This window comes from Fonsecaea nubica (genome assembly GCF_001646965.1).
Source record: "Fonsecaea nubica strain CBS 269.64 chromosome Unknown Scaff56, whole genome shotgun sequence".
In the NCBI taxonomy this organism is placed as follows: domain Eukaryota; kingdom Fungi; phylum Ascomycota; class Eurotiomycetes; order Chaetothyriales; family Herpotrichiellaceae; genus Fonsecaea; species Fonsecaea nubica.
Genome location: NW_019173729.1, coordinates 127064 through 153804, shown reverse-complemented (window position 1 = coordinate 153804; position 26741 = coordinate 127064). Strand labels below are relative to the sequence as shown.

The window sequence follows — 26741 nt, the reverse complement described above, 5'->3', positions numbered from 1 at the left end:
CCTTTCCGCATCACAACGGGTGCATCTTGTCTGTGCCCTCGGCCCTAGGAGCCATCAGGGTCGCCTCAAGCATTGGTGGCTCTCGTTAACAGAGAGTTGTGGCCATTGCCATTGATCGAAACTGCTGATCCGCAGTCGTCCTACTCTCTGCTCTCCTGGGGCCCGATGGTGGTATTGCTTAACTCCTAGCCTAGGTCCTAGCGTCAACAGCAACAACAGCGTCGTCGGCTTCATGAGAGGTAGGTGGCGGGCCTTCACCCCATAACTCGAGCAAGATTTGAACATTTATTGAGACTGCTTGCCACCTCGACTGATCAATTGCTCCGAAGACTTTGCACTGGGGGAGATGCTTTGTTGCCGGGTGAAAATCTGTGGTATTCTCTCACAAGACGGTGACAATGATGCTTTCTTCCATTCGGCAGGCTTGTCCCGCGTTCAAGAATCCTTGGATCCTGAGTTCGAACCCTGTCCCGCTCACCTTATTGGAAGCCATGTTTACCTAACCTGTCAAGTAATAGGCATAACCTTTGCGAAACTGAAAGCATTCCAGCGGAGAACCCGTGGGCGCAAGCGATAATGAAAGACTCCTCCTCATCCAGCCACCACTCCGGAAACTCTGCGGAGCCTCTACATCCTTTTCGCGATTGGATGGGCATGCTTGTTCTCCCCTTTAACACGTCAGACTGCCTACCTGTGGACTGAACCATTGTACTCCAGATACACATCTGACAGGCACCACGATGTCTCGAACCCGTCCCCCACCTCAACTACCGAGCCTGTACAGTCAGCCTGAAACGACTATCAGAAGCGATTCTGCGCTTTGGCAACATGTGCTGGCGATATTCCAATTGCGCCGGACCACAATTTGACAAATTGCGATGGATGCAGCAGAGATCAGCCCATACATACCCACTCCAGCGGGGCTGCTAAAGCTGAAGTGCCTACGATGGGCAAGAATACAGCGCCAGCTCAAGATGCGACCATAAATACTCACATCTTAGTCATACCCATCGCTTCACATGTTGCATATGCCTTGACGTTGTATGGTATCTTGCTGGAACCACGGAACACCCAGGTGATGTCGACATGGCCAACCCGTGCAGGCTTAGGTGAACGCTGATCAAGCGTGCTCCATGGTCATCAAGGGATGGGCTAGTGCAAGAAAGCTGGCATGATGGCGACAGGCTAGGATCTATCATTGTGTTGATCTTCCTGCCTCGGAGCAGGATTGTTGTCAACGCCTGATTGCTTTCCTGCATCTTTGCACCGTCGAGTCCCACGAGCGGCAGAGGCACCCATTCAACCGCGGAGATATCCTGACGGGAGATAGGCTGTAGATCCTGCACTCCAAACATCAGTGTCGCTGACCACTTTGGACGACTGGAACTGCGATGGCGAGGAGAGGAGGATGGTCTGTCGGCCAGAAGTCTCAGAAGGATCACCTGTTTCGAGCCGATTCGTTGTCGGATAGGTACCCTCACTCCAGCCGAGGGCATTGCCTTGGTCGAACTCCGTGGCGAGGCTGAACACATTCATTGTGTCAATTCCTCGTAACGTGAGATGCTTAGCGACTCCTGCTGGTGAGAGAATTCCCCTGTCTCGTCCATTGTTTTTCTCTTCCCTAGGACGACGGTCGCTGGTGGCTGCTGCAAGTCGAGTAGCGTATTTCCTTAGTGGCTCTGTCGACTTTGTATATGCGGAAGCGTCAGTGCGGATGAGCGGAGCCAGTCCAACCGAACTGCCACTGTAGCAGGCGAGGATTATTTTCTTCAGCCCGTGGATTCGTGGATCCGTCGACTAGGCGGAGCTGGCCAATCTAGGGGAATCTTTCTTCCCTGTTCTTCACGCCATCCCGCCCCAAATCCGGTGAAGCAGGCGGCAAATCCAGGTGTGATTCGGGCAACGTGCAATCCGACTGGCACAGGCGAAATACTCAGCTATCCGACGGTACAGAATCTCTCCTGAGTGCCTGGCACCCTGAATCTCTCTCCCCTGAGTTCTGCAGGTGCTGAGTAATAGTGACATGGCCCAGTCTCGCCCGCAATGCTCCATCTCATCGGCGTCCGTGCAGGATATTAAGTCATCGATCGCTTACGGCACCACGGCTTTATGTAAAGTCGATACTCCGCAGGACTCGGATTTCAAGAAACCTCTTTCCACAGAGACACCATTGCATGTACTGTCGACGGCGACCCTGTCATTGCCCATGGAGACCCGACGCCATGCCGCAGGCCTTTCGGGCGACCAAATACGAAAGAAACGGATGCGCATCACCTTTAGTTGCACCAACTGTCGCCACAGCAAACAGAAGGTTGGTTTGAAGGACCCTCCTAGTACATATCAGTCACTCGTGGGGACTGACCAGAGCGAATAGTGCAATAGGGAAACGCCATGCATGACCTGCGTGCTCCGAGGAAAGCAAGATAGTTGCTTCTATGGAGATGCGATTCCGGGGTGAGTCGTTTTCCTTCTGGGGATTTCTCGGTTGTTGATTCATGACCAGTCGCTCTCAAAAAGCCGCCGAGGAACCGTATGTCGAAGCATTTTCCAAGGCGCCCGGTTTCGTGGTTCAAGAATACCACTCTACGAAGGAAGAGACATGGAGCCCTGATCTCGCATGTTTCGGCTATTCCAACGTCAACGTGCACAACTCGCTGGGCATTGTCAAGAAACTAGAGGACCTGGAGCTGGGCAGCAGTCCTCGACCGTCGCAGAAGCAGAAGAATGTGACGCTGTGCCAGGCGGCCTACGAGATTTACAAGTCTGTGCTGAAACTCCTGCCATGTTCAGCTTGTGTGAGAGACCTGGTCAATGTCTTCTTCGACGAGGTCAACTGGCAATATACCATCCTTGATAGAAATCATTTCACCACCAAACTGGAGGATTATTACCATCACCACACCTCGCCTCTTTACCAGGCAGAAGGCACATTTCCCTCCGAAAGGCTGGTGTTTTCAGCTCTCCTCTTTCAGGTCCTCGTGTGCGCCTTACAATTCCTACCGGCTGGCCACTCTGAGAACCTCCACACTTTCTGTATCAAAGGGATTGCTGTGGAAGGAGATGGCCCGTCCGACGATCCTGCAATGCGGCTTTTGGGCCTGCTTCCAAAAGATGTTATCAACTTGGATTATATCGCAGCACAGCTTCTGCGCACGGCATGGCTCAAGAATCGGGGGATGATTGTCGAATCATGGCATGTCGTCGCGCAAGCGACCATGAATGCGCAAGAGATAGGTCTCCATCGCGACGACGGCAAACTATACGCCAGTAATGCAGAGAGCGCATGTGAGGAATTGTGGAACATGGTGCTACGGCGTCGTCTGATGGTGAACCTTTACCTCTGGGACAGGTGAGTTGGCTGACAATACGCGCTGATGCCCGGTGACTGGGTGACTAACGGCAAACTGCAGTCAGATGGGCATGGTGTTGGGCAAGCCACTCAATTTCAAGGCCAATGACTATACCATTGTCCCACCCACCGACTGCGACATCCCAAGGAACCGGAGTTCTTCTGCCCCGTTCCAAAGAAGCGATTACGAGAAACCGAATACGTTCACAGTGCGATTGCTCGAGTACCATATACATAAACACCTCCCACAGATCCGGGAATTGGAGCTGGAAGGGCCGTATCCGCGAGATTATGGCAAGGTGGAACGTCTTCACCAAGGAGCCCTGGAGTATATTGCCAACATCCCCGCCATTTACCGATTCGAAAACCCAGACAGGTCCTTTGATGGAGAGTTCCCGATGCTGGCATCACAACGGGAATTCTTCTGTGCGACCATTTGGCTCTTCATCCTCCTGCTCCACCGGCCGTATATCTTTTCAGTCTCCAAGAGCCGCACCGAGATCTTGAAAGCTGCCATCCACATGTTGGATGCCCAGCAGCGATTTTTCGACTCCCTATCTCTCCATCACTACAAAATGTTCACACTCGCCTATTTGAGCGTGGAGCCATGCGTCTCGGTGTTGGCTGTCTTGATTGCCTTTCCGCACGAAAATGCACACTTGGTCCCAGAAGCCTTCAGATGCATACGGGAGTCGCTTTTCAGACTGAATACAATCCGCAACACAAATAAAGTTGCTGGCCAGGGTGCCGATGTCATTCAGAATCTCCTCCTGCGAGCGGAGAAGAACCAGCCGTCACCGTTACCGACTTCAAAGTCTAGCAGTCCAAGATCAGACGCTCACTCCTCGGAGCTATTTGTAACGCCCGGCTCGCATCCCGGCATGACACTTTATCCTGTGGCAGGACAGCAGCAGCAACAACAACCACCACCACCACCACCACAGCAACCCGCTTTATTCTGCGGCAATTCATCCTTTGGCGATATGTCTGACTGGAGTACGCCCCTTCAGCAAACGCAGACATCGGCCCCACCAGCCAGCTCCAGTTATGCGTTTGATGGGACGCCTTTTCGACCAGTCGCGGATCTGACGTACAATGACCTGGCCATTGTGCAGCCGTTTTCAATGTCGGAAGATAATTTTGATGGCGGGCTTGGAGCTGGATTCGGGGACAGCAACGTTGAGAGTGAGGTGCCGCAGCAATTTCGTGGTGACTTTGGTGAGGGCTCGTTCTGGAGTTTCATGAATAGAGGAGGTACTACTTAAAGAAGGAGCATGGGCTTGCGTGAGATGAAAAACAACGGGCTCCATCAGAGGAGCGGCCGTCCCGGTCAACTTGTGAGACAATCGGCCTGGTGTTTGCGATACTGTGGCAGGTGGATGGAATAGTGGTTCCGACACACTCGTCACCTGCAACACCACAGGGTCCAGTAACTCTGCCGTGAGTTTCCGGTCACTTCCAGTATAGAGCTTCCTCCCGATACAAGAAGAGCGGTTCAAAACTAGAGAAGCCACAGTCGGAAGAGGTGGTTGGGCGTGATGGGTCAAAACTCATCCCTACACTTTCCACGTGCCTGGAGCTCTCAACTGCTGTATGCTACTGTGAAGCAAGGACCAACCATGTCAGATCGAATCCCATTCAAACTCGTTTCGCACCACGGGTACAAAGGAGTCTCTCATTATACTGAGTCGAAGTTCGGCCCAGTGGTCCGAGTAGATCGGGTGGGGGGTCGCCACGAGGCTGAGGTGCCCCTGAACCACTGCTCTGAGCTCTACACATGAGCCATGTGCAAGTAGCTACTCAATTCCTCCCCCTCCCAGCCACGTTGCTACGACACTCTCCACTCTCCCGTGAGTATCCTCCTGCTGTGGGCTCCGAGGCCCATGTGGTCCATGTGTGGCATTCCCACTACCTTTGTGAAAAAACGGTGGTTGGACATGTGGCCTTTCGCTTAGGCACGGTGAGCTCTGTCTGACATTGCCTTTATCTCTCCGAAACAGGGCCGGTGGTCGATGGAGACGTGAGTTTGTGGGACAACAGACCAAATGGGTATAGACCAGGTGAGTCTCTTTCCATGACTGGGAACCTGTGCGGGGGTCTAGACGCATCGCTGATCGTGTTGTCGGGTCAATCGGTCAACCGGTCAATCGGTCAAATCCGGCACATGCAACAAATCACTGCAAGTACAGTTTTTTTTAAACCGATTTCGTCCCTTTAACCATTGTAGGCGACGGTTGGTGCAGATCTTGGCGGCGGGAATCTTCTCCTGCTCCATAATACTCTCTGGCACCAGCTACTACCAGCTGGTACCTTGTCAAGCTTGTCAAGCTTGTCCACAAACAGAAACTGTACAAAGCTGGCAGAAGCCGGGATCAGGCCTCTTTCTGCTTTCTCCCACTTCCTCGTCTGCCCCTCTACAAACTCCACATCGGCGGGAATTTTTCATCTTATCTGATAATAATTATCTGATAAGATTGGTCGCCCAAGGCGCCATATGGGTCCTTTTGCATTTTTTCTTCACATCACCACCCTCGTCGTCGTGCTTCTGTGGCCCTCAACAGCAACATCATCTGATCCCGCCGGTGTCGGCGCTGGAGAGCTTGACGATCCTAAGCTTATGTCGCCATGGACGATGCCAGAATAGGCTTGACGAAACTTGTTTTCCTGCAAGCCTCCTACGTTGACTCTTGTGTGTGAATGTCAGGCTGGCTGGACTGGGCAAGTTGGAACGACCGAATGCTGCCTATCCGGATAGGCCGCCATCACGTCGGTTGGGAGGATACACACAGGCGGAAGTCGGGAAGCGAAAAGACAAGAGGAAAAAAATCTCTGCTTCGTACTCTATTCACCTCGATACTTCCGACTAACAGCTTCTTCCCTCAAGCTATGACTCTGGAAAATGCTTGTGGCTAGACTTGTACGGTAAGGCTTCATCCATCTTGTTCTTGGTCCTTGACAGTCCCTTGTGCTCGACTTCCAGCACGCCTTCATATTTGCATTAGTCAAACCGATCGCGCAATGGAGCGGTCAGGAATACACCTGGAGCTTCCCAGAGGAAACTTGGTTTCCCGAGGGTTGATGGAGTGAGTCGTTGGGAAGACAAAAAGGCACATATACTCTGTCTGCTCCCCCCTCGTGCAGGTCGCTTTTCTCTCTTCCCATCCTCCAAACTGTCTCTCGTTTCCATAACCCACTTGTTTGGTCATAGTTACTCTTCATCCATCTCGATGGCGCCCAAAAGTCTTGTCCTTGCAGCTCTGGCTGCTGCTGCTACTACTGTCCTGGCCCAGACCCCGGCAGATCTGGTCACAGTCCTCAACTCCACCGAAGGGACCGCCTCCATCAGTGAAGTGGTGGCAGAGGTCCCTGGATTCCTCGAGGCTATTGCTGGAAAGACCAACATTACCTTTCTCGCGCCAAACGACACGGCCATTGCCGAGTTCCTGAAAACTCCCGAGGGACAGGCACTTGAGAGTGCTGGCGAGGACTACCTCCTGAATCTATTGCTCTACCATGTGATTGACGGGGGCTACGACAACATCACAGACTACCAGGTCGTCCACACACTGTTGACTTCGCACGAATATACCAGTGTGACGGGCGGGCAGAACGTCGCTTTCTACTACGATGATGACGAGGATGTCGTTGGCTTCTATTCCGGCTTGGACCACGACCCCGAGGCTCCCGCGACGCCAATCCCTTTTGCTCAAGGATGGATCTATGTCATCAACGGCGTGCTGACCATTCCCCCAACTCTCTCCGTCACTGTGACCTCGGGCGACTTTAACGGCAGCTCCTATGTCGCCGCCCTGAACAAGACTGGCCTGACGGAAGAAATTGATCAGCTGCACGATGCGACCTATTTCATTCCCATCAATGAGGGTTTCGATGCCGTCGACCACGCTCTCTCGGAACTGAGCAACGAGAAACTAGCCGAAGTGCTCAAATACCATGTGGTGGCCGGCAAAGTCTGGCACTTTGACGACTTTGAGAACAACACGCAATTGACCACGCTCTCGGGGAAGACATTGACAGTCTCGTCTACCGCTGAAGGAGAATTCTTCATCAACAACGCCGGCGTCAACTATGTCGACCTTGCTGTCTCTGAAGGTGCCGTTGTCTTCATCGACAATGTGCTCAATCCCGATGCTCCTTGGGATCCGCCCGTCAATGGCACTGAAGATGGTGTGCCCGCATGGCCGCTCAACGAGGGCACGAGCACGGCAACAGCTAGCAGCACTGTAGCCACTGCCACCTACACTGGTCTGGCTAGTGCACCATTGAAGACTGGTGCGGCTGGTGCGGCTGCCTTGGTCGGTGGAGCTGCGTTGGCCCTGTTGCTCTAGATGATTTGAAAAGAGAGACCCGTAGATGGTGATAATAGAAATAGGGTGCTGTGAGGGAGAGAGGAAAGCAAGGGGAGGGAGACTGGATCAGAAGCAAATACTGTACATAGCTGAGAGCGATGCTCCAAGGGAGCTTCGTGGCACGTGCTTCTGCGCCACCGTAGTCCAAATAGTTGAGCCAATACTGCCGAGCATTGCCCACTTTAGCGCTTGTTCAAAATCAGCCTCACATTCCATCTGATAACTCTCACCATTTGAGCCTTGGATGTCCCATACCGAATCTGCGATCACGAGAAGTCATCTGCTTCTGGCGCCTTCTATTTGGCCATCGCAGAGAAAATATTTTCACGTCGGAAAGGGCGACGATGGGCAGCGCCAGCGCCAGCGCCTGCAACCCCCCAAGAACGACAAGGGCACTGACTGACCTCTCAGGTCCCATTGAATCGTGCGATCGTGCAGATTCACCATGTGAGGGCGATTGATGGACGTTGAGGCCAAGAGACGCCAGAGAATTAGCCTCGTTGACATGCCCTGCAGCGTGGTCACGCCTTTACAAAGATCAGCTCACTCTTCGCGAGCGCTTGCTGCCTTGATCGGACACATTCGGAAACCTTTCTCCTTCCCAGTCCGGCCTCTGTGTCGTTGATCTCCACGGACAAGGCGTTTCCTCGCAGTTGTGCTAAAGGCTATACACCGAATACCTTGGGGCTTCAGGTTGGGCGGCACAAACTACCCCCGTCTCGAAGGAAGTCGCCTCAGAGACGCGAGATATTGTCCTGTCTGACCTTGACTATTCGAAAGAGTAGATGGAGTTTTGCAGGGTGCCATGTGCGGAGAGACCGGATGCCATACCTACCACTACCAGTACATGACGGTACCCACCATGCAGGGGATACTCTCTCCGTTCTGGGAACGATAGATGGCTTCTCCAATCGCTACGAGTCACCAACAACTTTTCATTCTCGCCCTGCGGCCATCAGCTGGATCATGAGAGGACGATCCACAGCGTCTCGATGCACAGCAGCTAGGTTCTGCCGCGGAGAGAGTTCTAGTTACGCCTGTGGAGACTCTGGCCTAGAATTCTGGCGGGATGGTAACTACCCACTGATGCTGGCGACAGCAGGGTCGAGTCAGAGACTGCCTTGTGAGGACGATCGAATTCTATCGCTCAACGAGTTTGATGGCTTCATGCACACTCGGCAGCTTGTATCACCTGGAAAGCGATCGCCTGCAACTTTGAAAAGGTTCTGTCTATTCAAGAGGGAGGAGAGTCTCGTCGAGACATGCTCTTATACGTTGTGGTACGTTTAACCCCTCTATTCGGTAGCCCTACATGGGACAAGATATCGAACAGATGCAAGAGACAGACGTGGCCGATATCGGTCATGTTGCAAATGCTCCCCTGTAGCATTTGGTCCCTCATGCATTGTCGCAATCCAGACCTCTGGAGCAAAGCAGATCTACATGACGCTTGATCCCGGACTGGAAAAGCTTTGACTCTAAGGTTCTGAGACTTCCCTTGAAAACTTTGACCGACATAAGGCGTCAATGACCGAAGAGCCCACCGACCAAGTGGTTCGGTGGGATGGAAGACTTGACTTGTCGACGCTTGTCACGCTTGTCACACTTGTCAAGTTGAACGTCCTGTCGGCATCACGCTAAACCGGAAGCGAGTTTTTATCTGATAAGATTATCAGAAAATTTTCGCTGATAATCTTTGAAGATTGGATCGGACATGTGAGGAGCGGCTCCACCACGACCACTCACAATTGCCCGATGTGGCACCCATCTGGTATGCTTTGGCATATCCCAGTCCTTTGAAATGTTGTCGGGATCGAGAGGTCTGGAGTGACCCTCCAGACCAAGGGCACCAGGGCCTTTGGCTGTGTCCACTCGATGTCGGTTTGCAGTATTGTCAGGTGCTCCCCAATGCATTTTGCCATCCACTCAGGTCGTTTGCAAAAGAGACGAGGTCCTGGATTGGGCTATAAATCCAGGTATCTAGCCAGCATGTCTCCTTACTGCCCTGGTTGTGCCCCCTTCAATACTCCTATATGCTTTTTGCTGGACAGCCTTGAACATGAAGACGCTCAATACAGGGCTTTTACTATGCGGTCTCGCACTTGGGGCCGCAGCCGGCAAGAGGGACTGTGTTGATGGCATTCGCACTGCCCTTGATTACCTCGCTTTCAATATCACCGATACTGACTACTATATCAAGTCATGCACCAACAAATTGGTGGTGAGATCCATGTGGGCTACTGCAAAGCTCTATTGCACTCGCGAGCAAATTACAGCTGGCGAAACCTACTATGAGCCCTACTGTGAGGAATATGGCGGTGTCCAACTCGTCCACTATGACGAGGTGGCCCCTATCCTCACCGACGAATACATCAAGTCTCTGCCGGTTGCCGAGTACAGCGATGTCGAGGCCCTCACGATCTTCAACACGCCCGTCGTGGTTTCCAAGCCCTTCTGGAAGATTGCGAAAGACACTACCGTACGTCTTTGATTCCCTGCTGTCCTGTTTATGCTTGAATCTAGGTGCTGACGAGGAAACAGACCATTTTCGATCTTGAATACATCCTCCATGAAAGATACGGGTGCGTACCCTCTCCCTGCCCAATATCATAAAGTGTTCAGGACGTGTGTTAAACTATTCTAGGTGGTCCATGTACGGGTTCTGGGGAGGCTTGCTTCTAATCGGCATGATCAACCGTCTCATGAGACATGTCTCTCAATCTCGTCGCTTGAAGGCCAAGGACGATGTCGAGGGAGGAGAAGCGTCCTCCAGCGAGAAAAAGCCTCGTTCGGGACCTGTCGCCTGGGTCCAGTCGGCTCATCACTGGCTCAGGGCACAGATCATCATTCCAGCGACATTTGGCTCCCACCACAACCGTCCCTTGTTGTGGTCCACGATACCGACACGCATGGAGACGATAGTTCTGGTCGCCTTCTACATCATGACCTTCATCTTGTGCTGCGTTGGTTACTACATCACTTCCCCCAACCTCTAGTATGTTCTCGGAAGCTATCCTCAAGAACAAATGCTGACGGAATTCCAGCTATACCAAGTCTCAACAGGCCTGGCGTTACATCTCCGATCGCACCGGCATCATTTCCTACGCAATGTTGCCCTGGCTGTGGTTGTTCGCCGGAAGAAACAACATCTTCTTGTGGCTGACTGGCTGGAGTTTTTCAACCTTCAACATCTTTCACAGACACATTGCTCGCGCCGCTACAATCCTGGCGATTGTCCACTCGGTGGGGTGGTCAGTCTTGGAGGGCGGGTGTATGTTCTATTCACGGTTTTTTACCCTGGGAGAGGCATGCTAATTTTTGTATAGTCGGCTACTTCAGCGAATCGTGGCACGAACAGTACTGGTACATGGGAGGAATGGTAAGCGCTCGACGTCTCGACTTAGTTACTATCTATTGCTGTACTAATGCAAATGGCAGGCCACAATCACAATGTCCTTGCTGCTGCTCTTCTCTTTCATGTGGTTCCGCGTCAGGTCGTATGAGATTTTCCTCCTCATCCACATCGGACTCTCCATAGCGACAATCATCGGCTTGTTTTAGTAAGTGTCCAGCCTTCTCAGTCCTGTGCGCTTCACTAGCTAACCGCTGCAATCTAGTCACACTAAAATATTCGACGGAGAATACGACGGCTACCTGTGGCCGCTGGTGGCCATATGGTGTTTTGATCGTGGAGCACGTCTCGTTCGCTGGGCATACTGCAACCTTCACCTCAAGTGGTCCCACGCTGTTGTTAGTTCTCTTGCGTCGGCCACCTACGACAAAGATGGCGACTTCATCAGACTCGAGATCGTGCCTGGATCGGGCATTCTCAAACCAGGACCTGGTCAGCACTACTTCTTGTACCAGCCCATGAAGTGGAGAGGATACGAAAACCACCCATTCACTCTGGCGTCTTATGAGACCGTCAAGGAGTCTACTCCGGCCGGTGTCGTGACGGTCCATCCTGGTGCCGGCCACAGCACTGACGTGGAGACACTGGCAGCAGCCAAGGATATCGGGGTGTCTGCAACGGGCTCATCTTCTCCCACGTCCTCGAACGCGACGCCAGACCCATCGCAGCATAGACTCGCCGTCTTCAAAGAGAAAGTCGGCAGCCAGAAACTCACCTTCCTTATCCGGCCTTTTGGCAGCTGGACGAAGCGTCTCCGTGAGGAATGCCTCAAGTCACCCACCGGAGTCATCACGCCGCACATCTTCATTGAAGGCCCATATGGCGAGCACAGCGCTTTGCATACATATGAAAATGTCATCATGGTTGTCGGCGGCACTGGAATTGCTGGTGCGATTCCTTACCTGCAAGACCATATCACGAGAGCAAGCAACAATGCACAATCATCACGCAACGGCGGCAAGCTGGCCACGCGCACGAGGGACATCACCCTGATCTGGGCGACCAGACAGTCCGCCATGATCCGCAACGTGGTTGAACATGAGCTGAAGCCCATGTTTGACCGCGAGGATATCCACATCCATCTCTATGCCACATCCGCCAAGCAGGTGCGGAGCGCTAGCCCCGACGACAGCGATGATGGCCGCCCCATGACTGAGAGCAAGGAGCTTGACCTCAAGAGCACCCCTGCCACGAGCATCAGCGACAAGCTCAGCATCTCGCGCGGCCGGCCGGATATTTCGGCCACGATCCGGACCATCATCAACGACGTCAACAGTGCTGGAAGCGCCGGCGGCCGCATCGCCATCTTGACCTGTGGTCCGGGCGGCATGGCCGATGAGGCCAGGGCAGCGGTTCACTCGTCGCTGAAGGAGGGCAAGCGAGGCGTTGAGTACATTGAAGAGTCGTTTGGGTAAGTTTCCTCCATCTCTGCATGCGCTCCAGTCCTGTTTAAAACCCCTCCATTGTCTCTCCTTCTTTTATCTTGTCATGTACTGACTGTTTACTTAGCTGGTAATGTGCCATGTGGACTTGGTTGTCGTCGTCACCATCCATCACCGTTCAATGTTTTGAGGAGATGTTTCTGTGCGAGCAGAGGACCGGCGTAAGGGATGTAGAGTAGGGAACGACATAGAAGAGGAGGGAAGGGGATCCCACACACACACACACACACACACAACAAAGACGTCTATATATACATATATGTATATACACGGGAGAGATTTAAAGAGACATGAGTGATGCCATTGTTGCAAGAAATCGAGGGTTTATCTCACCAACGCCATGCAATGCAGTGTATATGTGAAACGATTGACGCTCAAGAGCACCAGATTACAGATGAAGTCAATGATTCATGGATTCATGGATTCCAAATGATTGATTTAAACGAATCTTTGATCTACTTGGATCTATTTGAGCTACTTTACTTGTATTTGGGATTTTGCGGCGTTATGTTTTTTTTCTTTTTCTTTCTCGATTTTTTCTTCCTCGTTTGGTGGTGTGGTGTGGTGTGGTGTGCTTATCCCCCGGTCTGTCTGTTGTAGGTGGTGGGTGACCAACGTAGTGGGTGGGTAGTGGTTGAAGGGTGTATTCGTTCACTCCTACACCCCAATCCCCCCCCTTCCCTGCCTGTCTCTCTCTCTGTCTCTGTGTTCTCCTGTGTATGTGTATGTGTAGATGTACCTATCCATTCGTCTCTCGCTCCATGGCCTAGTTATAGCGAGGGGTATAGAGACTACCATTCGAACGAAGGCTCCCAGAATTGCAATCCCTTACTCTTCAATCCATCCTCCTCACTCCGCGTTCTTACTCCTCAGTCCTTACTCCTTCCTCCTTACTCCTCGTTCCTTAAGGGTCGTGTATATACGTATGTGGCTGTCTGTGTATATCTCGCTGTGTGCAGAGGTGTATATGCGTGTATGGGTGTATGGGTGTATGGGATTCAATGCGCAAACCGAAAATCCAACCGCTTATTCCCCACCTCTCGGTCCTTCTCGCCCCTCGACCTCGTTCTGGCCAGGTACTGCAACTGCTGCGTCTCGGTCATGGCATTCCACCGCCTGTCGCGCCGCCGGTTGCGCAGCACGTAGTACGTCTTGGTGGCCAGGTAGAGGGCGATGTTGACGAGGTTGACCGCGAGGAGGACGCGGTTGCCGCGTTTGTAGCCAGGGGCGTCGTCTGTTATAGACACGGTTAGCACACGTATCTGTGTGTGTGTGTGTGTGTGTGTGTGTGTGTGTGTGTGATTGGAGTCATGGGGAAATTGACAAGAGAAGTGAACATCGTTCTCTATCGGCACCGCAGGGCAAAAACTCACCTTGACGGTATACATTCGACGAAATAACACCCCCGGCCTGCACAAACATGTTGTACATGGCCGCCGACACGGTGCGCGAGTGCACGGCATTCGAGTTGCGCGAGTTCCAGCCGACTTGGATCGGGTGGGCTAAAGGCAAATGTGTCAACCATGTTAGTTGAACAAACTTCCCTACATTTTCCGACAATCCTGGGGAGAGAAAAAGGTCTCTGCTCACCATTGGGGTAGCTCAACAAAAGCGTCGTGACGGCCCACATGGCCCATTTGTTCATCTGCGACGTGTCGACGTGGTTGAAGAAGATCAGGAACGGCAGCGCCCAGAGCTGGCCCGTCATGGCCGTCAACGTGAGCTCTCCCAAAATCTCGGCCACGTAGGTCAGGAGCATCATGTTGATCACTGGTAGAGAAAGGTTGTTAACTGGGCCCATCCATTTGGTGATTCTTTAGTCCGAGACACATACTGTGGAAGACGGTATACGGAATCGCAAGCAGGTTTGTCTGGAATGTGTCGAACCCGAGACCGCGTAAAGATAATGTGAGATATTGCTGGACAGGAGTCATGGGGATCTGGAACGTGAGTCCCAGGATATACAGTGGCCTAATCACCAAGAAGTATGGTTAGCGTAACAGACTTGGAAGAAGCGTGACAACAAGCACGCAGTGTTCACCACAGGTCAAAATCCTTCAAACTCTGCCATAGCAGGCTGGGAGTGATGGCTTGCCGATTGTGCATGCCTCCTTTGCTGGGATCGTCTCGGATCACTCTGTTGACCATGATGATCTCTTCTCTACATTTGGTCAGCAAAACAAGCGATCGTCCTCTCGTAGCTCTGGAGCGTCCCTACCTGTGTGTAAACCATCCATTGCGTCCCCGAAGCCAACTTGCAGTCTGCGTGGGAGACGCAGGCATTAGCCCAAACGCCAAAATGCCGATGAACAATGTCAAGAGCCCCTAGCATATTTCTTTGCGTCAGCAAACTGCAATCGATGTACATGAAGAATAACGACGTTGTACCTCAATCAGAAACAACCATCGCCATCCAGACTGCTGCTGCACCCCTCTCATGTGGAGGACCCCGTAGGCCAGAAAGCCAGAGGTAATATCGGCCAAGCTCATGGCGGTCCAGAAGAAGCCCAACCGCAACGACAGCTCGTGATGCTTGTAGAAATACGACAAGTAGAGAATGACCTAGATCGCTGTGTGAGAAAATTTCATGACAAGGCGGATGGTATTCTTATGGTGTCTCCGTCTACTCACATCTGGGATGAAGCCGCCCTGCAAAACCCCCAACAGACACCGACAGACAAGAAAAGTAGTCCTGCCCTTGAGCCAGAACTGTGTCACGGCGACAAGGGACCACAGGACCATCTGCATGGGGATCCAACGATCGGGACCGACCCATTTGGACACCAGTTGCGACGGGACCTCAGCGCAGAGGAAGGACAGCTTGAAAATTGTATTACCGAGATTGTAGTCTGGAGGAAGCGGTCAGCTTATCAGGTATCCCCAAAGCTAGGCCTTGTGCACCAACGAAATACTCACCATTGGTGGTCAAATGAAGGTCCTTGAGGAAGTCGTCCGTCAAGGCTTGCGTGATGTTGGCGCGATCAAGTTCCAGTGCCATGAACATGATGCAGGCAAAGATCATGATCCGCACATCAATCTTCCGAATCAACCTGTACTCCTCGCCCCAGGTCCATCGAGCAGACGGGTCAAAGTGATGTATGTTCTCCCTTGACAGGCTGTTAGCCGCTGCTCCAGTACGAGGGAGAATACAAAACATGCCAATCTGGTCGGGGCTGGTACTCTCCTGCCGTGTCCGGGTTATCAAACACGCTTGGCTATCAAATCAATCAGTCTTCCGTACAGTTGTCCACGAGCGGCGATGTATACTTGAGTTGCGATAGCATGAGGATCATACGCTTGACCTCTCTGGAACCAAAACCTCTTTTCGTGATGGGGAAGACCCAGGGGAGGGGCATCGTTTAGTGACGCAATCGCTGGATCTGTCTTTTTCTCGGGTGGCTTCAGGAGGGCTTCGGCCTGCTCGTCTAGAGAGATCGAAGAACTGTTCGAGGCCAGCTCATCGTCCAGGTGTCGATGCCTGCTGCTGCCGACGAACACAGTGGACATGGCTGGATCCGTCAGGCGTCTCTCTTGGTCACCCTGCCAGTCACGTGCAGCCCCCCAGGACAGGCTCGTTTCTCTTGCTTCGGTATCAATCTCCTGTTCCGTCTTTGCTCTTCGAGATGGATGTCCCGATCATACTATCGTCTGGAGGACTGATTCTTATCAAGAACTGCATCTTGAAAGGAAGAAGGAACGTGTTGTGGTGGTTTGTGATGGACAAAGCAGGTGTGGCCATCACGCAAGAGAGGCGCTGGATGGCAAAATACGTCGCTCCGTGCTCCGTGTAACATCTCATCATTTGTGCTGGAGATCTGCGTCGGACCGAGTTTGCAAGTCGCTACGGCGAGATGGAGGCCTTGATTAGCAGATGAAGTTGGCAGGATGAAAGAGAGTAAGATCCATATGGGCTTTATATTTACTCAGAATGCAGAAGGGGGGCACGAGTAGATGCACCTCTCATTGTATTGACAATGACGATCTACTTAGGGACGCAGGAAGCTAAGGGGCCTTTTTTCCAGTGATAGTGTCAGCGCAATTTGACGCGAAACAGGTGAAATTTAGGCGCCACCCGCCTGGAGGATTAGGCGCCTGGAGGCCAACGGGTGTCCCGGGTCGATCATCCAGTGGACGCTAAGGGACAAGTTAGGCGGCTCGGGCAGCCCCAGCATTATGTAAGTGTTGGTACGTGCTCTCCAGGGCTGCGAAATAATTCTCATGCAACGTCCTCAATAGGCACTTCTCTATCATGCTATATCTTCATTTTCAGGGTGCCTTTACCCAGACGTTCTCCACAAGCGATGCGAAAGTGTTGCTCGACTCCCTACAGGTGATAATGGCATCCGAGAGATCTGAGCTTCACAATTCCTGGGCGTGCCCCACGGATGGCCGACCATGTCACAAGGCGTAACTTTTACTCTTCTTATTAACCTCCCCTACGTCTTCGAGATCCTCGATCAACACCTCCAGGAACTTCAACCCTCCACCTCACCTCTCTCTTTAGTATTGCAGAGCTCGCGTGAACATGAACCGCAACCGACCAAAAAGGGTTCAGGCCCTTCACGGGATAGGGGTGGATAAGATGGGCAACATTGCGGACAAGGCCAAGGCGACGGGGAAACAGTCCCAACGAGGCACTCTCCCTGACAAGTTGCTACGGTTGGAGAATCTTGACGTCGACATTCCTCCCGATGACATTGTGCAGACTTTGACCTCTGCTGCTGCCATAAACGATGACGACAACAGCTACCTACCGTTCCTCGGCCAGATTGACCTGCGGAATGCCGTCGCTGAGCATGTGAGTTCCATGACCCAAAGGGCGGTCGAATACAATGGTGAGGGAAACTGCATCATCACGGCCGGGGGTCTCAGTGGTATACTCAACACCCTTCTGGCTACCGTGGAAGAAGGGGATGGTGTTCTCTTGCCGGGACCTGTGTACGCCGGACTGCTCAATCGTGTCCGGCTCGCTGGGGGAGTCCCACATCTGGTCCCCCTCCATTTTCATCCGGGAGAATTGTGGTCCTTGGACCGGCAGAAGCTGCGAGAAGTAGTCGAGTCGCCAGACAACAAGATAACCACGATGCTTCTGATGTCCCCGAGCATGCCGACCGGCGCTTACCTCGACCGGGGAGATTGGTCGCTCATTGCTGAGCTTTGTGTCAAGCATGATATCCTGTTGATATATGATGCAGCCATGGAGCGTCTGCTATTCGACAACTTGCAGGTTATTCACCCAGCATCCCTGCCCGATATGGCGAATCGGACCATAACCGTAGGCTCGGCCTCGAAAGAACTGCGCATGATCGGCTGGCGAGTAGGCTGGATTGTCGGTCCCGAGCACATTATGCAGGATATCGGCCTAGTGTCAATGGCCAATGTTGTTGTCCCTGTAGGTATTGCGCAACTAGCTGCGAAGGAGGCCCTTCAAAAGTCCAAGACAACGATTGCCGATTATGTTCACGAACTGCAGCTTCGGAGGGATCTGTGCCTGAAGGAACTCGAGGGATTGCCCGTTGCTAAGCCGAGCGGAGGATGGTCGCTGTTGTTGCGTGTCGACACGCTGGGTTGGAGAGCCGATGCTGCCGCGGAAGCACTCCTGGAACAAGGAGCCTGCGTCACCCCGATGGTCGGCTGGGGCTCTGATGAAGAATCTCAGTATATACGGATTGTCTTCTCGAACGAGCCACGGGATAGATTAGCTGGGCTGGGCAAGATAGTCAGGCAGGCATTGCTCAAGTGAGAGAGAGAGAGGCAGTCCTGGTCATTGCGGCGCTGGGAGAGCGTGCCGTCCTGGGCTGGCAATTGATCGTTTGGTGACATTGTTTTCTCTTCCTGAACTGCTTTGATGTGGTCAATCCCTGTTTACAATATCTGATAGCAAGCGGGTGATATCGGACAACAATGTACCTGTTGGCATGATGTGCGACGAGACGGGCTTTTGGCGGCCATAAGGACATGCAAGCCACGCACGCAATAATGGGAGGATTGAACACCGCGGGACTGGATAGGCCCGCAGGAGGCTTAGGGAGGCTAGGCGTTATCGGATAAGCATCCCGACCCAACGTAGGGGGCGTTGCGGGCGTCGCTCATGAGGTAGTCTATCGTACTGCAACACTTCGTACAAGACCAACTCCCGCTTCCACATGATCGACTTCCTTCCCCTTCAGTACAACGACGTAATAATGCTTTGGTCAGCAGCAACTATCATCTGTACCTAGATCTCGCTCTACTTGGCATGGGCTCTTCGTCGATCTTGGGATGGTTTCAGATTCAGTGAGCATACGACACTGGGACCCAAGAGACAATAACGCCATCGCCAATTTGCTTACACCACAAGAGTTAAACTCAACAAAGTCAGCCTTAACGACAAAGTGAGTTTTCTGCGGATACTGGGACGTCGCATACTTTTGCTGATAAATCACTGCTAGAGAGTCTTGTTTACGTGCAGTAATCAATCCCTGAGACCCCAAGATCTATACCTGCAACAAGATGTCTGTGTACCTGGAAGAGCTGGGAGCAAACCACGAATCATTGAGTACTCGGTACAGACACAAAGACTGAAACACCATCATAAAACCCGACTTTCTCCTTCTACGAGCGAGGTTAATCGCCGAGGACGTACGAGCAGTACGAGCAGTACGAGAAGACTGGGTCCGCTCTGGCTCCTCAACCCCTAGTCTCAGGTACATCCTCGCATCCTCACCCACATCTCCCATCTATCGCTAACTGGCATGTTGGGCGCTTACTAACGAGGTTGTCGTACCGGATGTGTCGACACTCGGATCTAAAATGCTGCAAATCGCTCACGACTTCGTCATTGGAGGAATCCCTAGCCCCGAAGCCCGCGGTGCTAGATTGGGTAAAGATATAGACGAATCACGCTTGTCAGGGCTGTAGCAGACAATGCTGTATATATTCCCAAGCATTGGAATGCGATGCCGTGTTCTGTGTACATTGACAACTGTCGACATCGACCTAGAACATCCTCTGTTGCGACAAGCTCTTGAATATATCCTCCAGAGGCTTTGGCGCATCCGACAGTGATATAGGAAAGGACAAGACAAAAGGTGACAGACATGGCTGATCTCGAGAGACCCCAAGATGCCTCCTCCTCTTCCACCAGTGTCAACACCCTCGGTTCCCCAGTCGAGTCCAATATCGACCTGGAAAAAGCAGAGACCATTCACCCAACCTCCACCTTTGCTACCGGGGCAGGAGCTACACGGTCGCAAACCGTGGGCCGCGTACGCTCCGTGGCTACTGATGGCTACTCAGTGTACGATGTCGAGGAAGACGAGACTGACCAGGATTCGGCGGAACGTATCAAGACGACCCCCTACGAAGTCCGCTGGGATGGACCAGGCGACAAGGAAAATCCACGCAACTTCAACGTCGCAAGGAAATGGATCATCGTGTTGATCACTTCGGTTGCTTCCCTTTGCGTGTAAGTAGGATGACGGCTTTGTTGTGCCTGCGCTCTGTTACAGCTACTGACTCAGACCTACCAGAACATTTACCTCGTCCGTCTATACCACCACTTATGGGCAGCTCATGAAAGAGTTCCATTGTTCCAGAGAGATTGCCACCCTGGGTTTGTCTCTGTTTGTCGTGGGCTTAGCCTTTGGGCCTATGCTGCTGGGCCCGCTATCCGAATTCTACGGTCGAAGGCCCATTTACATCGTGTCTATGTTCTTCTTCCTCATCTGGATAATCCCCTGCGCCGTGGCCCAGAACATCCAGACTATGATTGTGTGCCGGTTCTTCGACGGGTTCGCGGGCAGCGCGTTCCTCGCTGTGGCCGCGGGGACTGTGGCCGATCTATTTGAGCCCAAGGATATCGAGTTTCCAATGATGATCTTCACAGCCTCGCCTTTTCTGGGTCCCGCACTTGGGCCGATAATTGGCGGATTGATCAATCAGTTTACCACATGGTATGTTGTCCGTTTTCTCTCTTTAATGGCAACGCTGACCAGAGACACTTGGCCAGGCGATGGACCTTTTACATGCTCCTCATCTGGACCGGTGTCCTACTGGTCCTCGTCATCTTCTTCGTGCCCGAGACCTACCACAAAGTCCTCCTCAAGAAACGCGCTCAGCAGAAGCGCAAGGACACCGGAGATAGCCAGTGGTACGCACCCATTGAGAAACTCGACCGCAGCATCCTCGGCACCGTCATACACTCGTGCTCTGTGCCGTTTGAGCTCTTATTCTTCGAGCCCATGTGCCTCCTGCTTTGCATCTACGCTGCCATCCTTTTGGGGATTGTATATTTGTTCTTCGGCGCCTTCCCGCTCGTCTTTGGCAACAACCACGGCTTCTCGCTGTACCAGGTTGGGCTGACCTTCACCGGCCTCCTCGTCGGCATCACCATCGGTGTCCTGACCGACCCATTCTGGCACAAGAACTACGTGAAGCTGGTGAAGAAGCTCGAGGAGCAGACTGGGCAGGTCGGCATCAAACCCGAGCCAGAGTATCGTTTGCCGCCTGCCATGTTCGGGGGCATCCTTGTCCCCATTGGTTTGTTCTGGTTCGGCTGGACGACTTATTCGAGCGTGCACTGGATCGTGCCCATCATCGGCAGTGCGGTCTTCGGCATTGGGTATGTGATTCCTTTTCTTCGCGTGCAAGTGGGAAATGAAATAATTGCTGACGTCTGGCAACACACAGCTTGTTCCTGGCCTTCACTGGCATCTTGACCTTTCTTGTCGACGCAGTAAGTTGTCTTTTCTCTACCTAGTCGTTCCAAGCACCTCCCGTATCTAACTCGTTCCAAATAGTACCCCGGATTCGCCGCCAGCGCAGTGGCAGCCAACTGTCTCGTCCGACTGTTGTTTGCGGGCGCATTCCCCCTTTTTGGGACCCAAAGTGAGTGTTGACACCCATCCATTAGCCGTTCTTTTCTCTCTCTATTCCTTCCTGTGTAATATGGAACTTTCAGAGTACTAACATATGCTTTCCTCAGTGTATCAAAACCTCAATTACCAGTGGGCTTCTTCACTATTGGGCTTCCTCGCTCTGGCCTGTGTCCCTCTGCCGTAAGTTTTCTCCCATAAACTCAGGGGCCGAGAAATGTAACTAACCACCGTTGTTCTTGGGTGTTGTAGATTCTTCTTCTACCGATACGGCAAGAAGATCCGCTCGCGGAGTCGCTTCAACAACTCTGCCTAAAAAGTGACATCTTTCATCTTTCATCTTTCACCATCTGTTCATCCTCGTTACCTTTCTCTGCCACATTTGACCCTTCAACCTGCGCGCCACATCGGATAAGAGCACCGGAGACTTTACACACAAACCACAAAGGAAAAATAGACTGGATGGTTTTCTTGGTGATGTGTTATGTTACGATACAGTTTTCAGATTTCACGCATAGCTCGGCGTTCTGGTCTCGGGAAATCGAGTCGAGTCGAGTCAGGATTTCTCCGACCTACCTATCTGTCTGTCTGCCTGTTTGACCGTGTATTTTTGAATATCGAAAGAGAATGGGAGGATGAACAGGCACATCCACCATACCATGTCATGCCATGTCATGTCATGGGTTTGGTTCATCTTTGTTTCATGATAACGACTTGGGTGAATGACTTTGGTAATAACGACATCAAGGCATGTGGGGTGATATAGACAAAAAAGAACCACGAGGATCTATCTACCTTCTTACTATAGGTACCTAGGTAATTGGCAAATACATGTCTTTTGGCATCTATATCTAGAGTCAAGGGTGGCGTGTTGTGTTCTGGGTGTCTTCATATGTACTCGGTACCTGGGTACGTAAGTATGTATATAGCGCCAGGTAGGTTTTGACCATGACCCAGATATCTATCGACTCGTCGTGGTTTGGTTCGAATGAACCCAAGAATACATGCCACACCGTCTCCACCACTTGCTCCAGCGTCCGTCTCGAGGACGTTCATTTGGGGGCTCGTTTGCACGATACCTGCAGTCTTTTCTCCTTGCTGCTTTCTGCTCCCTCAAGTCCATGTGACCCATCTTTCCTTGCTATGGCTCTACCCAACGATGGCACGGTTACTTGCTCTTGGCACTCGCTACCTCTGCCAACCCGTCCTTCAACGCCTCGAGCGCCTTGTCGATCTCTCCCCTCGACTCGTCCATGGCAGAGACACCCATGTGCCCGAAACGAATGTATCTCGCCGCAATCTCCCGGTGCAGGCCACCGGCGAAAACAACTCCCCGGGACATCAGCTTGGGGAGGATCTCGGGAGGAGTGAGTCCTTCGGGTAAATAAATTGCCGTCATGGTGTTGGCGGCATTGGCTGGGTCCGTGGCCAACTGCTTCAGACCCAGGCTTGCCACTTTCGACTTGACGTATTCGCTCACCTTGCGGTGCTGGGCGAAGCGCGCTTCCAGGGGCTGTGCGAGGATCTGCTTGAGCGACGTATTGAGGGCTTGGACCAGCTGGGTGGGAGGAGTGGCAAAATACGAGGCTTTCTTCGCCTCATAGTTTTGCATGATAGGCGTCCAGTTCTTGAAACTGGCATAGTAGCTTCCCGGGCTGGATTTGCGCGACTTGTACACGTTCATGGCCCGCTCCGACACCATCACGATCGAGAGACCAGGCGGGCAGCCGATGGCTTTCTGAGATGCGGTCAAGCACACATCAATGTCCATCTTGTCAAAGTTGATCTCTTCTCCTCCGACAGAGCACACGCCGTCCACAATCAGAAGCGTCTCGGGAGACACACGCCTGATGAGGTCGGAAAGAGGTTGGATCTGCGAGAGCACTCCGGTCGAGGTATCGACGTGTGTGACCGTCACCGCCTTATATTTCTTTTCCTTTAGTGCTGCCTCAATCTCGGGCAGTTGTGGCTTGTCCCCAATGGGGGCTTTCAATTGCGTAGGCTTTGCGCCGTAGGTTGACAGGCAGTCCGCAAACGAATCGCCAAAATAGCCAGTGTGCAACACCAAAACATCTTCACCGGGTTCCACCAGATTGGCTGCCACGAGATCCCAACCCAAGGTGCCGCTGCCGGCCAGGACAAAGGGTTGAGAACCGGGGTTTTTGGTTTGGAATAGATCTCTCAATAGTGTGAGGGATTCGCCAAATGTGTTGACAAATGGTTGTCCGACGTGGGACTGCGCATAGTGACTCATGGCCTGAGAGACTTCATCGGTTATTTCGATAGGCCCCGGAATGAGCAGGGAAGGGTGGGGAGGTTGCGAGGACATTTTGGCGGCGGATGAGGTGGACAGTTGACGTTTCTGAATCTGAGAGGGTGTTTTCGCGAGATCGGCAGGAGGTGCTGGCGGCACGTAGGGAATGTCGTCTGTGGAGGCCGGCAGCGAGTCCAGCTCAATCGTATAGGGAGTGTTGATGCGAGGATAGGAGGATTGCTGGTGTTGTTCCAGGTGTCGTGAGATCAAGCTCAGACGACTTGAGGCTTGGGAATAGGGACGTGAGCGAGAGGGAGCCAGCTTGAAAAATTTCCTGGCAAGCCTGGTCGACTTGTAAACGATGGTGGGGGATGCTGAGGGCGATTGGACGTGCGAATGCCGATGCACGAGACGTGCGGGGGAGCAGCGAGTAGCAGATAATGAGCGTGCCGTGCGTGCTAAGGGACTGTGACGCGATAACGGAGACAAGAGCGAAGAAGACAAGCACTGTGTACGATAAAGAGATGGAGTCAAGGCCGACATTATTTTCTGTTCCAGTAATAAATTGACACGAGAAGAAGGCGGGAAATCAAAAAAATTGGTGGGAATCCACGCGTGTTGTGGGTAAGACAGTAAATGGGCGAGACGGGGCTGAAGGGTTCTTTACGCTGGGGTGCTTTTAGTTAGAGAACGAAAGGGCGCGCCACAGGGGAGTTGAGGGCATCAGAAATACTTTGTTAGGGGACCTGTACGAAGGGTGGTGGGCACCAGTTGTTGGGTGATGCCCGGACATCTTTGCGGCGGTAGGAACTGCCACTCAAACCCCGGGCCTCCCTGCTTAGTAGCCTCGCCGCTTTCCAGGCTCAGCGATTGGACCGCTAATCTGGGGGCTGCTCTCACGTGGCTGGATCTTACATCATGTGACCGGGTAAAAGACATTGCGGACTGCTCAACCGCGCAAAACTACCTCGTACATATTCAGACAGGCACCCAACAGGGGTAAAATATTGTGAATGATCTTTATCAGATCGATCTCGATTTCTGTGTGCTTGGATACCCGGCTAACCACACAAGGAGAGAGCGTCACGGCCCGGAAGGCAGAGATCTGCGTATCTTGCTTGCGATACCCGACAACCGACAGACTGACCCCTGAACACGAGAAGTGGGCATTTTCCGAGTGACTTGTTCTAGAACGCCGTCCTCTAATACGGTAGGACATCATCGTCGACTGCTGTCCGGTCAGTCTGGACACATGGCAGAGACACAAAATTCCATCTTACCTTGACAATCATACAGCCTCTCTGAAAAAGGCGACTTCGCGAGACTCTCATCCTGGTGCTTCCACCACCTCTGTAACACGGTCTGACAAGACTTCACGTTCCCCATCCCATAGTGCATCCACATGGTCCTCAGCAAGCCGCGCACCTGGTCTCTGTCCGACTTGGTCCTACAGAGGGTGCCCGCCACGAACAGAGGTGGCAGCGTGGCCACGCCTGGACATGGGCCGGATTGATATGTCACGGCGGCAAGACAGTCCAGGATTGAGCGTCTGCTGTCGTCAATCACCTGCAGAGGGACGGACAAGGATCCACGGCGAAAGATCTGTAGAAGTGCCATGTGATGATAGGCTTCGTCCACGAGATATAGGTCGTGGTATACGGGTGATGGAAGATGTCCACCACCACCCTGCGTCCGTGACATCTTCCTTTTCGCCATTAGTGCTCTGACGCGGTCGAACAGCAAATGCGATTTGTGCTCCAAAGGCGAGCTGCAATCAAAATGTGGTGGCCCAGGAGGGGAGTCGCAGGAGAATTCAGAACCACCGTCTTCCCGTAGTGGCTCCAGGTCGTTGATCTCCTCTAAAATCGGCATCAGGGTCGTAGAGTACCCGGCTAGGTCGTCAATACGAGCATCGACTTCATCGTAAGGCGTGGTCAGTATCTGCGCCTCGAACCGTTTAGAGCAGCAGGCCAGAGCAACTGCCTGCAGCGCCCGGTATTTCCTCTTGAGAAAACTCGAAATCGATGATATACTGGCACCATTCGAGCGGCTGTGTTGTGCAGAGAGGGTCGCAGCACCATACAGATGTGACCTCCATGACGACGTGCTCGTAGCCGGGGATATCACGTCGGCTAGACACAAGAGCAGTGTGGTAGCAAGGACTTTGTCATTCTCGGACGGGCTGAACCGGTCCAAGGCCGATCTCAACTGCATCAGACTGCTCCCCTTCATGAGCTCAAATTGACAGTCGCCTTCAAACAGGCCGGATGTATGTCGGTGAGCTGCAGCTAGAGCAAGCGTGGCGGACAGTAGATGGGGAACCTGCATCGCCATGGGGACAATGACTGAGCAGATTTCATCTTGAATTCCTTTGTGACAAGAAATTGATATGGTGACTCTGTTGATAAAGTAGTCGAATAGCGGCTTGGATTCTTCTCTTAACATCAGAGCGGGGGTTGGTGGATGAGGTGCTGCAGGGATTTCGAGACAGAGGGTCGAATCCGCGTTATTGTCCCGTGGTCTTTCGCACGTTCCATGCCCAAGTTCAGATGTACTTCCCTCACGGCTCGCAATATCGTCTGTCCCTTTAGGCGAACATGTATAAATAAAGTCCTTACCCGATGATACTTGGTCTTTGTCAACGTGAGCCAGATAACTCGGTACACTCGTCATCAAACTTACGACTCGAGGCTTCAATACTAACAGCCTTTGCCCCGGACTCCAGACACCTGCCGAAACGGGACTTCTTGAATTGACGCCCGCCCCATGAGAGCTTGCGCGAGTAAACACAGGCACGGCCAACACTCTGACAATAAGAGCATGTCGGTTTCGCCTCGTTGCATTTCCAATGGCGCCGGCGACACTCGTCACATCCGGAACGGGATCTTTTAGGACGCTGGTTTGCAGTAGATTCCATTTCTGCCATAGTCAGCTGCCAAGGCTGTGCTTGCAGTGGTGGCGTGCAGGAAGATCAGCCAGTCCGGTCAATAGCAGATGCCATAGCGATGCGTTGAAGAGGGTCCGAAGTCGCGTGCGCTGAAGCCACTAAAGCGCAGCGGATA

At 52.6% G+C, this 26741-nt stretch overlaps 7 protein-coding genes across 7 annotated transcripts; 5 read left to right on the top strand and 2 right to left on the bottom strand.

The window, feature by feature from the left end:
* Positions 1-2495: 2495 nt before the first annotated feature.
* On the top strand, positions 2496-4614 carry AYO20_07776 (hypothetical protein; the record flags this gene model as incomplete). The annotated part of the gene is made up of 2 exons (XM_022646060.1): positions 2496-3349; positions 3411-4614. 2 exons carry the CDS (start codon positions 2496-2498, stop codon positions 4612-4614), a joined length of 2058 nt encoding a protein of 685 aa, XP_022497999.1.
* A 1962-nt stretch (positions 4615-6576) lies between these two features.
* Positions 6577-7695, top strand: AYO20_07775 (hypothetical protein; the record flags this gene model as incomplete). The annotated part of the gene is made up of 1 exon (XM_022646059.1): positions 6577-7695. The coding sequence occupies one exon, from the start codon at positions 6577-6579 to the stop codon at positions 7693-7695; it is 1119 nt and encodes a 372-aa protein (XP_022497998.1).
* A 2080-nt stretch (positions 7696-9775) lies between these two features.
* On the top strand, positions 9776-12543 carry AYO20_07774 (hypothetical protein; the record flags this gene model as incomplete). Its single annotated transcript, XM_022646058.1, has 7 exons — positions 9776-10195; positions 10258-10298; positions 10361-10711; positions 10761-10987; positions 11043-11095; positions 11155-11276; positions 11334-12543. 7 exons carry the CDS (start codon positions 9776-9778, stop codon positions 12541-12543), a joined length of 2424 nt encoding a protein of 807 aa, XP_022497997.1.
* A 1025-nt stretch (positions 12544-13568) lies between these two features.
* On the bottom strand, positions 13569-16077 carry AYO20_07773 (hypothetical protein; the record flags this gene model as incomplete). The annotated part of the gene is made up of 10 exons (XM_022646057.1): positions 13569-13804; positions 13944-14072; positions 14161-14340; positions 14405-14541; positions 14612-14731; positions 14789-14895; positions 14959-15132; positions 15202-15419; positions 15487-15677; positions 15812-16077. The coding sequence occupies 10 exons, from the start codon at positions 16075-16077 to the stop codon at positions 13569-13571; spliced, it is 1758 nt and encodes a 585-aa protein (XP_022497996.1).
* Positions 16078-17152: 1075 nt separating this feature from the next.
* AYO20_07772 (hypothetical protein) lies at positions 17153-18313 on the top strand (the record flags this gene model as incomplete). Its single annotated transcript, XM_022646056.1, has 1 exon — positions 17153-18313. The coding sequence occupies one exon, from the start codon at positions 17153-17155 to the stop codon at positions 18311-18313; it is 1161 nt and encodes a 386-aa protein (XP_022497995.1).
* A 1336-nt stretch (positions 18314-19649) lies between these two features.
* AYO20_07771 (hypothetical protein) lies at positions 19650-21741 on the top strand (the record flags this gene model as incomplete). The annotated part of the gene is made up of 7 exons (XM_022646055.1): positions 19650-20017; positions 20082-20504; positions 20561-21172; positions 21241-21286; positions 21351-21438; positions 21536-21608; positions 21678-21741. The coding sequence occupies 7 exons, from the start codon at positions 19650-19652 to the stop codon at positions 21739-21741; spliced, it is 1674 nt and encodes a 557-aa protein (XP_022497994.1).
* Positions 21742-22593: 852 nt separating this feature from the next.
* On the bottom strand, positions 22594-26013 carry AYO20_07770 (hypothetical protein; the record flags this gene model as incomplete). The annotated part of the gene is made up of 2 exons (XM_022646054.1): positions 22594-23919; positions 25105-26013. The coding sequence occupies 2 exons, from the start codon at positions 26011-26013 to the stop codon at positions 22594-22596; spliced, it is 2235 nt and encodes a 744-aa protein (XP_022497993.1).
* Positions 26014-26741: the final 728 nt, after the last annotated feature.